Source organism: Sciurus carolinensis, chromosome X (assembly GCF_902686445.1).
Source record: "Sciurus carolinensis chromosome X, mSciCar1.2, whole genome shotgun sequence".
NCBI lineage: Eukaryota > Metazoa > Chordata > Mammalia > Rodentia > Sciuridae > Sciurus > Sciurus carolinensis.
Genome location: NC_062232.1, coordinates 100,437,366 through 100,451,789, shown reverse-complemented (window position 1 = coordinate 100,451,789; position 14,424 = coordinate 100,437,366). Strand labels below are relative to the sequence as shown.

General features: G+C 36.9%; 1 protein-coding gene and 1 pseudogene across 1 annotated transcript; both read left to right on the top strand.

Annotated features, from left to right (window-relative positions):
• Positions 1 to 5,738: 5,738 nt before the first annotated feature.
• On the top strand, positions 5,739 to 7,695 carry LOC124971634 (40S ribosomal protein S18-like; annotated as a pseudogene).
• Positions 7,696 to 9,536: 1,841 nt separating this feature from the next.
• Positions 9,537 to 9,995, top strand: LOC124972400 (cytochrome c oxidase subunit NDUFA4-like). Its single transcript, XM_047536799.1, has one exon. The coding sequence runs from the start codon at positions 9,638 to 9,640 to the stop codon at positions 9,884 to 9,886; it is 249 nt and encodes an 82-aa protein (XP_047392755.1). The 5' UTR covers positions 9,537 to 9,637; the 3' UTR covers positions 9,887 to 9,995.
• Positions 9,996 to 14,424: the final 4,429 nt, after the last annotated feature.

The window sequence follows — 14,424 nt, the reverse complement described above, 5'->3', positions numbered from 1 at the left end:
TTCCAAATTTGCTGTTCTTAAGATTGTTTTAACTATTGAGACCTATACAATTCCATGTGAATTTTAGGATCAGCCTTTACTTTTTTTTTTAAAAAAATATCTATTTATTTTCATTAATTTTTTTGACTGATATTTTTTTAAAAATTGTTTTCATACTTGCATATAGGGTAATAAGTCTGTCTCACAATCTACCATCCTTCCCCTCCCCACCAACCTCACTGCTTCCCTCTGTACAATCCAAAGGTCCTTCATTCTTCCCTATCCACCCCCACTGTGGATCATCATCCACTTATCAGAGAATCATTTGGCCTTTGGTTTTTGGGGATTGGCTTATTTCACTTAGCATGATAGTCTCCAGCTCCATCCATTTACCTGCACATGCCATAATTTCATTCTTCTTTAAGACTGAGTAATATTCCATTGTATATATGTGCCACATTTTCTTTATAGGATCAGCCTTTCATTTCTGTTAAAAAAAGCCATCGTGATTTAAAAGGGATATGTTAAATCTATAGGTCATTTTGGAGAGTATTGCCTTTTTAATAGTAAGTCTTCTAATCCATGAACAACAAGAAAACTTTCTATTTTTAGATCTTTTTAAAATTTTAGTAAAATTTCATACTTTTCAGTGTGTAAATCTTGTATCTCCCTAAATATATTCCTAAATATTTTACTGTAATGGTCTTATGAATGAAATTGTTTTCTGAATTACTTTTCACGTTGTTCATTGCTAGCATATACAACCCTATACAATTGATTTTTGCATGTTGCTCTTGTATTTTGCTTTTTTTTTTTTTCTTTTTTGGTACCAGGGTTGCTTAACCATTGAGCCACATCCCCAACCCTATTATTTTTTATTTTGAGATAGGGTCTTGTTGTGTAGAGCCTCAATAAGTTTGTTAAGACTGACCTTAAACTTACAATCCTCCTGCCTCAGCCTACCAAGTCATTGGGATTACAAGCATGATCCACCCTGCCCAGTTATTAAGCATTTTTGACAGATTTGTAGTTCTAATATATTTTTTGTGTATTTAAGGATTTCTATTTATAGCGTCTTTGCCATCTTTAAACAGTTTACTTCTTCCTTTACATTTTGGGTGCCTATTTCATACTCTTGCTAGTGTCTCTCGCTGGAGCTTCTAATACAGTTTTGAATAGAAAAGGTAAGTATAGGCATAATTGTCTTGTTCTGATCTTAGGGGGGAAACTCAATGTTTCACATTGAATATGACGTTAGCTATGGGTGTTTTATAATGCCCTTTAGGGTGTTGAGGAAGTTTTCTTTCTTTCCTAGTTTTTTAGTGTTTTTAAAATCAAACAGTTTTGGATTTTATCAAATGCTTTTTGTCAATTAAGATGAGATGATCGTGTGGTTTTATGTGGTTTTCCCCTGTACTCTGTTAATGTGGTAAATACATTGTTTTGCTTTCATATATGAACCATTCTTGCATTCTTAGTATAAGTCCCACTTTATCGTGGTGTTTAATCTTTTTTTTTTTTGGTGGTGCTGGGGCTTGAACCCAGGCCCTTGTTCATGCAAGACTAGCACTCTGCCAACTGAGCTCCTATCCCTAGCCCCTCTTTAATCTTTTTGATACATGTTGAATTTGGTTTGCTGGTATTTATTTTGCATCGTGTGTTTATAAGGAATATTGATCTGTAGAATTCTTGTGGTGTCTTCCAGTTTTGATATCAGGGTAACACTAGGGTCAAAATGAGTTACCCAGTGTTTCCTCCTCTTCTGTTTTTTGGGAAGACTTTGAGAAGAATTAGTGTTCATTCTTATTTAAATAGTAATAGAATTCACCAGTGAAGTCATCAGGTTCTGGGCTTTTCTTTAGGTGGAGGTTTTAATTACTGATTCAGTCTCTTGTAGGTCTATTCAGGTTTTTGGGGTTTTTTTGTTTTTTTTTTTTTGTTGTTGTTTGTTGTTTTTGTTTGGTGGTGCTGGGGATTGAACCCAGGGCAAGCACTCTCCAACTGAGCTATATCCCCAGCCCCAGGTTTTCTATTTCTTGAACCCAGTTTAATAATATGTGTGCTTCTAGGAATTTGTCAGCTTCATCTTGGTCATCTCACTTGTACACTTGTTCATAGCCATCTTTCATAATTCTTTTACTTCTTTAAGTCCAGTAGTAAGGTCCCACTTCATTTCTAACTTTAGTTATTTGAGTCTATTCTCATTTCTTACTTTAGCGAAAGTTGTCAATTTTGTTCATTTCTTTCAAAGAATCAACTGTTGACTTTTTTTCTTTTTTTCTGTTGTCTGCTTCATTTATCTCTGTTATTGCTTACCTCTGCAATGTTGAGTTTAGTTTGCTCTTTTTGTTTATTTGGTTTTTAAAGTATGAAGTTGGCTTATTGTTTAGAAAATTTTTTAGTATAAGCATTCACAGCTATAAATTTCTCTTTGAGCCACTGCTTTTTTGCTGCAGTTCCATGAGTTTCAGTATGTTGTTTTTGTTCATTCATCACAAAATATTTTTCTATTGTAATTTTTGGCTCATTGATTGTTTAAGAATGTGTAACCTTATGACATTTTCCAGTTTTCTTTTGTTACTGATTTCTAATTTTACTCCATTGTGGTCAAAGAAGATGCTGTGAATTTGAAACTTATTATGGCCTAACATATGGTCTATCTAGAGAATGTTCCATGTGAATTTGAGAAGACTGTGTATGCTATTTCAGGTAGTGTTTTTTTGTTGTTTGTACCCAGGGGTGCTTATCACTGAACCACATCCACAGTCCACCCCTCTTTTTGAGACAGAATTCTTACTAAATTTCTTAAGGCCTAGCAATTGCTGAGGCCTGGCCTCCAAACTTGAAGCTCCTCTGCCTCAGCCTCCCAAATCGTTGGAATTAAAGGCATGTGCCACCACACCTAGCATGAGTAGAGTGTTTTGTATGTGTCTGCTAACTCAAGTAGGTTTGTATGCTCAAGTTCTCTATTTCCTTATTCATTGTTCTGTCTAGTTCTATCCATTATTGAAGTGGGACATTGAAGTATTCAGCTGTCATTGAACGTTCTTCCAATTTTTGCTTCATTTATTTTGGGACTTTGGTAGATATGTGCATGTTTGATTGTTATACCTTCTCAGGACTCCTTATGTCATGTAATAGTACATTTTTACTTAAAATCTCATTTTTCCTGATATGGGTGGAACCATCCTACTTCTGTTTTGGTTACTGTTTGGCATGCAGTATCTTTCTATCCTTCTCTTTCAGCTTATTTTTTGTGTTAGATTCCAAAGTGGGCCTTCTCATGGACAGTCTGCCTCTTCCTTTTGAAATTGGAGAGTACTAAACTATTTAAAATAAAGTACCGATATGGAAGAACTTATGCCATTTTGCTATTTTATATATCTTTTTTGTTCCTCACCTTTATTTCTGCCTTTTGTTTTTTTAAATAAATGGGGCTTTTTTTATTTTTTTTTTACTGTGCTTGATATACATGATATAATGGATACTGCAGTTTTACTCATACATTTGTTCTTAGGTTGAATTTTGTAATTTAATGATCTTAAACATTCAGAGATAAACATAACCTTATGTGACCAGCATATGTAGGATTCAAAGTTGTAGTTCTGCATCATATTTAATGCTGACAACTAAAGGCATTTCCATTTTTTACTTTTCTTTTTAACTAAACCAATAGCCTTTATTTAGCAAAGATTACCAAAGTCATTGTGAACTTGAAGCATTTGGGTTAGGTCCTCTATTTACTTTTATGTAAATAAAAGTTTTGCTTATGTTTTGCTTTAAGTCAACTAAATAGAGGCCCATTTAAAAATTAATTTTGGTAGTACCGACCCAGAAGTTTAAAAAATCACATATAGGGCTGAGGATATAGCTCAGTTGGTTTAGAGTGCTTGCCTCGCATGCACAAGGCCCTGGGTTCAATCCCCAGCACCACAAAAAAAAAAAAAGAAAGAAATCACATATATACAATATACATGCATAACCGCAGATGCAGATATCTGACTGCTTTAACTGTGTGTTAGGTACAGGCAATACAGGAACTCACTAGTTTGGGGAAAGAATAACTGGATCTAAACTGTATTTTTTTGGCAGATGGAAGCTCACACGCTGAAGATTTTTACCAATATTTGTAGGAAAGACAAGATGTTTCACTTACCATTTTTTCAAATACCCAGCCCACACCATGACTTCACCTGAGATCTTATTTAAAAGAAAAAAAACCCTAGGCTCTAAGAAAACTGGTAGCAAATTTACATCCCAAAGGCACAGGGGACCAATGAAAGTTATCTTGTAGGAGTGTGGGAGCATACTTTCCTATTATCAGGGATCAGTCTTATGCAGGCTGTGGACTAAATCTCAGGGGAGTGACCAAGGAGACCTAGCAGGTGACTTGAGTGTCTCTAAAGCCCATCTGAGTGGATAAAATACCCAGTCTATTCCCATTGAAGCTTTTGTTTTCTTTTCAGCCTCAGGTAGTTGCTTTTAGAGGTGCCTGAGTCTCTTGAGTTCAAGTGACTGAGGAGCTGTAGTGGGAAGGAAAACTTTCTGCCAATAGTGGACAGGAGGGATAGAGGAGGCAGGGGTTGGAAGGTTATATACCAGCGATTCAAAACAACTGACTCAAAAAAGATTGAAGGTGACAGGAGGAAAGAAGAGAAGCGATGGGGAGGAAGAGGTCTTAAGGGAGCCAGTTTGGGGAGATCTTAAGTTTCCTAAAGGAGCCAATGAAGTTTCAAGCTATTTATTAGCAAATTTGGCTGACAGTGAAGGATTGGCAGAGCATGTAGTCTGCAGTGGTTCAAGGAAAGAGTTTCAGTTAACTGAGAGGTTCCCTCAGGAGGATTATGATTAAAAAAGAACAGAGCTGGACGCAGTGGTGCACACTTGTACACCCAGTCACTGGGGAGGCTGAGGCAGGAGGATGGCAAGTTCAAAGCTAGCCTCAGCAACTTATCAAGACCCTATCTCAATAAAAAGTAAAGGGCTATAGAGATGTAGTTCAGTGTAATGTGCCTCTGGATTCAATTGCCATTATCAAAAAAAGTGCTTTTTGAATATTTGTCAGACAAATTTTTCATTAAGTACAAAGATATCTATTCCTTTGATTATTGATTGTTTAAATCATCATGTATGACTACATTGGGGAAAGCATTTGAAACGTAATTCAGTGTCAGAAAATTGTTTTTTTTTTTTTGTTTTTGGCGCTCACACCCAGGGCCTCATGTATGAGTGTTCTACCATTGAGCTGCATCACCAGCCCCAGAAAATTTTTCATAAAGATTGTTAACATTATACTCAAAAGGCAACCATGGAATTTGCTGGGGTTTTGGTGGGGAGTGGGTACAGGAATTGAACCTAGGGGCCCTAACCACTGAGCCACATCCCCATCCCTTTTTATGTTTTATTTAAGACAGGGTCTCACTAAGTTGCTAAATTTGCTATGTTTTAAAAAGATAACAAGAGAAGCAAAGGCAAATTTACTTAGAATCAAAGCTGCAAAATGAAGGTGGTGTCTATCCTAAGAAATGAAGAGCAATTCAGGCTATGGAGTGCCATCTTTCAAAAGTGTGTTTCTGATTTCTCTGTGAGTTAAAGAGTTCTGATATATAGCAAAAAGTTACTGTAAACAATGTTCCTCTTTGTCTTTCAAAAATATTGCTATTTATTTATAAAATGATTAGGAATCTCAAGTATCATATTAACATGGTTTGAAATTAGATAGAAACAGGTGAAATGTTTTAACCAAAGACATGAGTAGCATGAGCTTCTTGAGCCTCTTTAAATGCATGGGTCCTGTCGCCTTCTCACCCTACTGTCAAGTAGGAATTAGTATACAGAGGTGTGCTTCCTTCACAATTGAAGGGAATTGGAAAAAGTCGATTGTTCCAGACAGTATATGTAATTCCTACATCAAGCAGGTCAGTAGGTAACATTTCCAAGAATGGGTGTTTTGGGAATATCAGGTTTTAGTAGAGCACTGGAAGATTCTGTTCATTTAACTTCCAGTGTATTGCTCCAAAACAGGACATACAAATGTGGGGTATTTTTAGAAGAAAGGGGGTGGAAAGCAAGAATTAATGTTGGGGCTGGAGATGTAGCTCAGAGCACTTGTCTAGCATGCAGGAGGCCTTAAGGTTTTTTTTTTGCTTTGTTTTGTTTTTGGTACCAGGGGTTGAACCCAGCGGCACTTTACCACTGAGCTAGTCCCCAGCTTTTTAATTTTTTATTTTGAGACAGGAGTCTCCCTAAGTTGCTTAGGGCCTCACTTAGTTGCTGAAACTGGCCTTGAACTTGTGATCCTTCTGCCTCAGCCTCTGGAGTTGCTGGGATTACAGATGTGCATCACAATGCCCAGCAGGAAGCCCTGAGTTTGATTCCCAGCACATCTACTAAAAAAAAAGAGAAAAGATAATTGATGAAAACTGTTCACATATCTAAATAAGCATTGACTAGCTTAGCTGGGTGTGGTGGTATACACCTGTAATCCCAGCAATGCTGGAGGCTAAGGCAGGAGGATCGAAAGTTTGAGGCCTGCATTGTCAACTAAGCAAGGTGCTAAGCAACTTAGTGAGACCCTGTCTAAAAATAAAGTATAAGCTGGGCAAGGTGGGACACACCTGTAATCTTAGCAGTTTGGGATGCTGAGGCAGGAGTTCAAAGCCAACTTAAGCAACTTAGCGAGATCCTGTCTCTAAATACAAAATAAAGGGCTGGAGATTGTTTCTCAGTGGTTAAGCACCTTTGGGTTCAATCCCTTGTACCAATAAATGAGCAAACATTGACTAAAAAAGGGACATTTTGTTGGAGGTGAATAAGAATGGCAATAAAATATTAGATAATATGGAAGTGGAGGGGGAGTTTGGAGTTAAAATGTATTAAGTTCTTGGTTTTGTCATAAGGACAATAACTATTAACTTGGACTTTTAAGCGTGCCCAGAAATCCCATTCCTGGGTATTCACCCAAGAGGAATTGAAAACTTGTTTTTTCACACAAAAGCTTGTCTGATAATGTTTATAGTAGTTTATTTATAATTATTCCAAACATGAATCATATGTCCTTCAGCTGGTTGAATGGAGTTAATAATAGTGTATCTATTCAGTGGACTACTACTCAGCAATATAAAGGAACAAACTATTGACATATTCAACAACATGAATAAGTCTTCAATTATGCTGATGTGAAAGAACTGGTCTCAAAAGGCTACATATGGCATAAAACAAGACCCTGTCTAAAAATAGCAGGGTGTCGTCCTACAGGAGGCCTGCCATCTGCTGCTCTGCTGCCACCATGTCTCTAGTGATCCTGAGAAGTTCCAGCACATTTTACAATACTCAACACCAAACATTCATGGGCAGTGGAAAATAGCCTTTGCCATCACTGCCATTAAGGTGTGTGGGGCTCATGAAAGCAAACATTGACAAAAGGGCAGGAGAACACTGAGGATGAGGTTGAACGTGTGATCACCATTATGCACAATTCACCACGACAGTACAAGCTCCCAGACTGGTTCTTGAACAGGACAGAAGGATGTAAAGGGTGGAAATACAGCCAGGTCTGGTCAATGGTCTAGACAATAAGCTCTGGGAGGACCTGGAGCAACTGAAGATTAGGGCCCATAGGGGGCTGTGCCACTTCTGGGGCCTTCACGCCAAGGCCAGCACACTAAACCAGCTGGGTGGTATGGCTGTACCGTGGGTGTGTCCAAGAAGAAATGAGTCTGTAGGCCTTTTCTGTTAATAAATAGTTTATATACCTTTAAAAAAATAGCTGCAGCATGGTAACACACGCCTCTAATCCCAGTGACTCAGGAAGTTGAGGGAGGAGGATTACAAATCAAGGCCATTCTCAGCAATTAGTGAGACCCTAAGAAACCTAACTAGGCTCCTGTCTCAAAAAGAAAAAGGCCTGGGGCTGTGGCTCAGTGGTAAAGTGCCTTGGGTTAAATCCCCAGTAGTCCCCCACCAAAAAAAAAAAAGTTCTGACGAATTAGCCTTTAACCAACCAATGATGAAGTAAAGTTACAGTTACCTAGAAAAAAACCGGGCTTAGAGACATGAGATAAAGTAAATGCTTATTTACCGCTACTAGTAGGACTTTGAGCATTTCTCTTCCTTCACTGTTTTCATTTGAAAATTGGAGAAACAATTTATTTTTTTTGGCAATCAAAATGTGTCATCTTTATTCAAATTACAAGTTGCACACAGAATGCATATAAATGCACACAATGTTCTCTTTTACATACATAGGATCACACTATTACAGTATTTTGTAACTTCCTTTTCCCTTTCAACAGTGTTTCATTTTTTATATTAAGTATCCTTACACTATAATTTTAATGATTCCATAGTAAACCACTATGTAATGGTATTATAATAATATTTGGCCAGTCACCTATTGGTCTGTTTGGGTTTCCAGTTTATTATTATGTAAATATGCTGCACTAAATATTCTGATAGCTGACTCATGTGCAACTGTAATTCTTTGTTTTTTCTTTTAGAGATTAAAGATATTTTATTAACAGCTGCTATAAACAGTAAGATACCTCAATTAGATTACCAAGTACAAAATCATCATAAAAATCAGTAGTTTACATATATTCGAAAAATCTTTTGGTAGACTTAATGGAAGAAAAGATTTCATATATAACAGTAACAATATATTAATATGTTTATCAATAAAAATGTGAGACCTATAAAAATTAAAATACACTGAAGGCAAACAAATAGCCTTTCTACAAATAGAAGGACTATATTATTGTGTAAATTAATTTGTAAATTTAACAAAATCTCAATGAAACAACAGCTTTAAGCTATATCACCTGATGCTAATTTAGTGAAAAAAAAAAATAAACGAGGAATTGGGACCAGCACTAAAACACATTAAGGCATTTTTAAAGCCTAAGAGTATTATACTGGTCTATAGCAAAACAGAATGCCCAGATGTAAGTACTCAGATACATATAGAAATTGAATGTATAAAGAGGACACCATCTCAAATCACTGGGAAAAAGAAACAGTCAATAAATGTTATAGGGATAAGTAAAGTAATATTCCTGCCTTACCTCATATACCATGATAATTCCTTATGTACCAAAGATGTTTTAAATAACACAACTATTAAATAATAAGAACACTTGAATTTTTTTCTTTATGAATCTGGAGGTTAGCAAGAACTATCTAACCTTTCATAATTCAAATCCCCAAGTCATAAATTATTTCACTGGTACTTTCTGTTACATAAAAATCAATTTTTTGGCTGGGGAGATAGCTCTGTTGGTAAAGTGCTTGCCTCGTAAGCACAAGGCCCTGGGTTCAATCCCCAGCACTGCAAAAAAAAAAAAAAAATCAATTTTTTATGGAAAGAAGCATCATAAACAAACTTCTTAAAAAGATACCTAAGGGAGATATTTACAGCTCATATCACAAAGAGCTATCTTTCCTAACATAAATTGACAATATCATAACCCTTTTGAAACGTAGAAAAAGGGAAATAAAATTTGCTATTAATAAACAAGATAGTTAACTTTGCTCATTAAAAAACAGAAATGTAAGGTGACTTTGAGCGTCGGCACAGGTTGGGTGCAGAAGAAGCTGCTTGATCTTGGGCCCCGCAGAGTTATTTTTATCGCTTTTGGGGCCAGAGCCCTCAGTTGCAAACATGCTCCGCCAGATCATCGGTCAGGCCAAGAAGCATCCAAGCTTGATTCCCCTCTTCGTATTTATTGGAGCAGGAGGGACTGGAGCAGCACTGTATGTGATGCGTCTGGCATTGTTCAATCCAGATGTCAGTTGGGACAGGAAGAATAACCCAGAATCCTGGAACAAACTGGGTCCCAATGATCAATACAAGTTCTACTCAGTGAATGTGGATTACAGCAAACTGAAGAAAGAAGGTCCAGACTTCTAACTGAAATATTTCACTATAAAGCTGCTTAGAATGAAGGTCTTTAAGAAGCCATCCGCACAATTTTCCACTTAACCAGGAAATACTTCTCCTTTAAATGCATGAAATCATGTTGATTTATTAGTTTATTACACTGATGAATAAATCTGTGAAACTTGAAAAAAAAAACAGAAATGTAAATTAAAACTGCAGATGAAAGATCATTTTCTCTCCATTGGCAAAAATCCAAAGTTAGCTAACATACTCTATTGATAGGACTCTGGAGGGGAAACATTTTCTCATGCATTCTGACAGCACTGTGTTAAAGTCACCCAGAATTATTGTGTTGTGTTCTATTTGGTTCTTGGAATTGGGAAGGATTTGTTTGACGTACATGGATGTGCCATTGTTTGGGGCATAAATATTTATGATCATTATGTCTTCCTGATTTATGGTTCCCTTAAGCAGTAGGAAATGTCCTTCTTTACCCCTTCTGACTAACTTTGGCGTAAAGTCCTCTTTATCTAAGGATGGAAACCCCCACTTTTTTACTCTTTGTGTGTGGTAGTTTTTTTTCCCATCCTTTCACATTTAGTCTGTGGGTATCTCTTTCTATGAGATGAGTCTCTTGCAGGCAGCATATTGTTGGGTCTTTTCAATTCAATCTGCCAGTCCATGTCTTTTGATTGATGAGTTTAGTCCATTAACATTCAGGGTTATTATTGAGATATGATTTGTATTCTCAGTCATTTGGCTTATTTTTGGTTTATAACTTGACTTGGTTTCTCCTTTGATTGGTTTTACCTTTAGGGTAGTTCCTCTGTTTGCTTACCTACATTGTTGTTTTTCATTTCTTCCTCATGGAATATTTTTCTGAGAATGTTCTGTAGCACAGGCTTTCTATTTGTGAATTCTTTTAACTTTTGTTTATTATGGAAGGATTTATTCCATCTTCAAATTTGAAGGTAAGTTTTGCTGGGTATAAGATTCTTGGTTGGCATCCACTTTCTTTCAGAGCTTGAAATATGTTGTTCCAGGCCCTTCTAGCTTTTAGGGTCTGAGCTGAGAGATCTGCTGATATCTGTATTGGTTTCCCCCTAAATGTAATCTGATGCTTTTCTCTCACAACCTTTAAAATTCTATCTTTATTTTGGATGTTAGGCATTTTCATTATAATGTGCCTTGGTGTGGATCTGTTGTAATTTTGTGCATTTGGTGTCCTATAAGCCTCTTGTATTTGATTTTCCATTTCATTCTTCACATTGGGGGAATTTTCTGATATTATATCATTAAATAGATTGTTCATTCCTTGGTTTGTATCTCTGTGCCTTCCTCAATCCTGATAATTCTTAAATTTGGTCTTTTCATGATATACCATAGTTCTTGGAGGTTCCATTCATGATTTCTTACCATCTTCTCTGTGTGGTCAACTGTATTTTCAAGATTAACTATTTTGTCTTCATTGTCTGAGGTTCTGTCTTCCAAGTGATCTAGTCTGTTGGTGATGCTTTCCATTGAGCTTTTTATTTGGTTTATTGTTTCCTTCATTTCAGAGCTCAAAGCCAGCCTCAGCAACTTAGCAAGGCCCTAGGCATCTCAGTGAGACCCTTTCTCTAAATAAAATATAAAAAAGGGCTGGGGATGTGGCTTAGTGGTTAAGCACCCTGGGTTTAATTCCCAGTAACCCCCTAAAACAAGTGCACACTGAATTCAACAAAACAGGGTTTCCAGTTCCAACATAAATACTTCCCACTTATGTGATTTGGGGGAAGTTACCCTTGCAAGAATCTGGTTTCCTGGACTGTAGAATGAGATAATAATAATATCTGTCTCACAGGGATGTGTAAGGATTAAATAAGATAATGTTCAGAAGTGCCTGGCCTATTATAGGCACTCAAGAAATGGTAATACAAAATCTAGATAGTATTTTGTAAAATCCTTTACAAATGGGACAAGTGGACACACAATGGGGGGATTTGCTATATTTTAAGGATATGGCTCTCCTTCACAAAGATTGATTTTCCTAGCTCTGCTATGTTTAAACTCAAGGTATTGAAACCGGAGTTTTGAGATGAGGCTGGATTCTGTGCTTCTGTTGGAGATGGGGTCATGCTAGTGGCAGATCTCTGGAGAGGTAAGTGGGAACCAGGCAACACAGGGCTTTATAAGCCACAGGGAAGAAGGAAAGACCAACTGGGTGTTCTGGAGGGGAACCATTGAAGTCTTAGCTCTCTTCTAGCTAACAGTGTGAACCTGAACAAGTTACTTAAGATTTTAAGTCTTAGTTTCCTCAATAGTAAAATGAGGACAATAATAATACCTCCTTCATGGGCTTAAGGGTTAAATAGTGGATAAGATACCTAATACAGCTGGGTACAGTGGCGCAAGCCTGTAATCCCAGTGACTTGGGAAGCTGAGGCAGGAGGATCACAAGTTCAAGGTCAGCCTCAGCAATTTAGCAAGGCCCTAAGCAACTTAGCAAGACCCTGTCTCTAAATAAAAAAATAAAAAGGACTGGGGATGTGCTTCAGTAGTAAAGTGCCTCTGGGTTCAAGCCCCATTACTTAAAAAAAAAAAAACCCTAATACTATATGCTCAATAAACATCAGCAATTATTATTTCTATATTATTTCCTCTAATATGAACTTGATATTGTGATTGTTGAAGCCTTGGTGGTCTCATACATTTGCATATGTCATACATGTGTATGTGTATAATTATAATACATAATTACATATGTGATATTGATATATGTGTATAATTTCACCACTTTCTCAGGAAGAGCTGCAGATCTATCTTGCTTTTATAATTTCATTATATTCTCCTATAATCACCTTTATTTTTTATTCCTATGTATTAGAAATATATTTTTTCATATCACATTTTTTTCTTTTCTCCCCCACATTTATGTGTATTAAAAACTGACAAAACCTGTACAAAAAATATCCCATCATTTATCACTTTGAAATAGTCATCTTGCTGGGCATTGTAGTGCACACCTATAATCCCAGTGGCTTGGGAGGCAGAGGCAGGAGGATCATGAGTTCAAAGTCAGCCTCAGCAACTTAGCTAGCAAGGTCCTAAGCAACATAATGAGACCCTGTCTCTAAATAAAATATTTTTAAAAGGGCTGGCGATGAGGCTCAGTGTTTATGTGCCCCTGGATTCAATTGATGGTACCAAAAAAAAATCATGAAATAGTAATCTTGACAGCCATTATTGCCTTTTCCTCTGCTTTAGCCTTGTGGCCTCTTCCAGCAAATTTTCTTTTTCTTAAATCTCATCATTGATCCAACATTCATGAGTAGTGTATTCAGAAGTAAACTGTCTGGTTGAATAAAATATCAAATGTTTCTTCTTCAAATACTCAATATTTCCAGATGTACAGGTGCTTTTTTGTTTGTTGTTGTTTTCCAGTGCTGGCAATTGAACCCAGGTCCTTGGACATAGCTAGGCAAGCACTCTACCAGTGAGCCAGTTCCCTAGCCCAGGTTCTCTGTTCCTAAAGGTCATTTTCATAGCTTTAAGATGTGTATTCATGCTGACATCTACACCTATAATTGTTGTGTGGAACTATGTTCCATTCTTCGATTCAATGGTAACAGTTTTAGGACTCAATTTCTTTTTTATTTTGTTTTATTATTTTTTAATTTGTTCTTTCTAGATATACATGATGGTACAGTGTATTTTGATATATCATACCTACATGGAGTATAACTTATTCTGATTTGGATCCCATTCTTGGGGTTGGTTGTACATGATGTGGAGTTACACTGGTGGTATATGTGAACATAGGAAAGTTATGTCTGATTCATTCTACTGTATTTCCTATTCCCATCTCCCTCTCTTCCCTTATTCCACTTTGTCTAATCCAGTGAACTTCTGTTCTTCCCTCCCTCCCTTTTATTGTGTGTTAGCATCTGCATATCAGAGAAACATTCAGCCTTTGTTTTGGGGGATTGGCTTATTTCATTTAGCATGATGTTTATGACTCAAAAACATCTCACAAGCTTCATTCTAGCAAAGCTATCACCCTTGAGAATGTCTTCCCCAGTCTCCTTGAAACTTGCTGATTCTGTGCCTTCCTGCTCAGGGGACTCTACATTGATACCGGTTAGGAAAGAGCGCCCTCTGGCATTCATCTTGGGTCAGTTCAAGAGATCATATTCCATTTCTTTTTTTTTTTTCTTTTTTTTTTTTTTTTTTTTTTTTTTTTTTGCGGTGCTGCGGATCGAACCCAGGGCCTTGTGCTTGCAAGGCAAGCACTCTGCCGACTGAGCTATCTCCCCAGCCCTAAATATAGCCTTTTAAGAACAACAGTGCTCTAGATACCAAGGCACTAGTGCTGTATATATATTCCCTTGTTTCATCCTCCAAACAACCCAGTGAGAGAACTTCTATTATTATCATCCCCATTTTAAAGATGAGGAAACTGAGTATGAGAGATTGAATAGCTTAACTAAGGTCACAAAGCTACCAAGTGGCAGAACCGGAATTGAAGCCCAGACTGTCTACTGCCAAAGCTAATATGTTACTTATGCTGTACTTAGTGGAACCATGTA

Bases quoted from the DNA above. Each gene is read 5' to 3' on its own strand.
- LOC124972400 (XM_047536799.1), top strand. From the start codon at position 9,638: ATGCTCCGCCAGATCATCGGTCAGGCCAAGAAGCATCCAAGCTTGATT.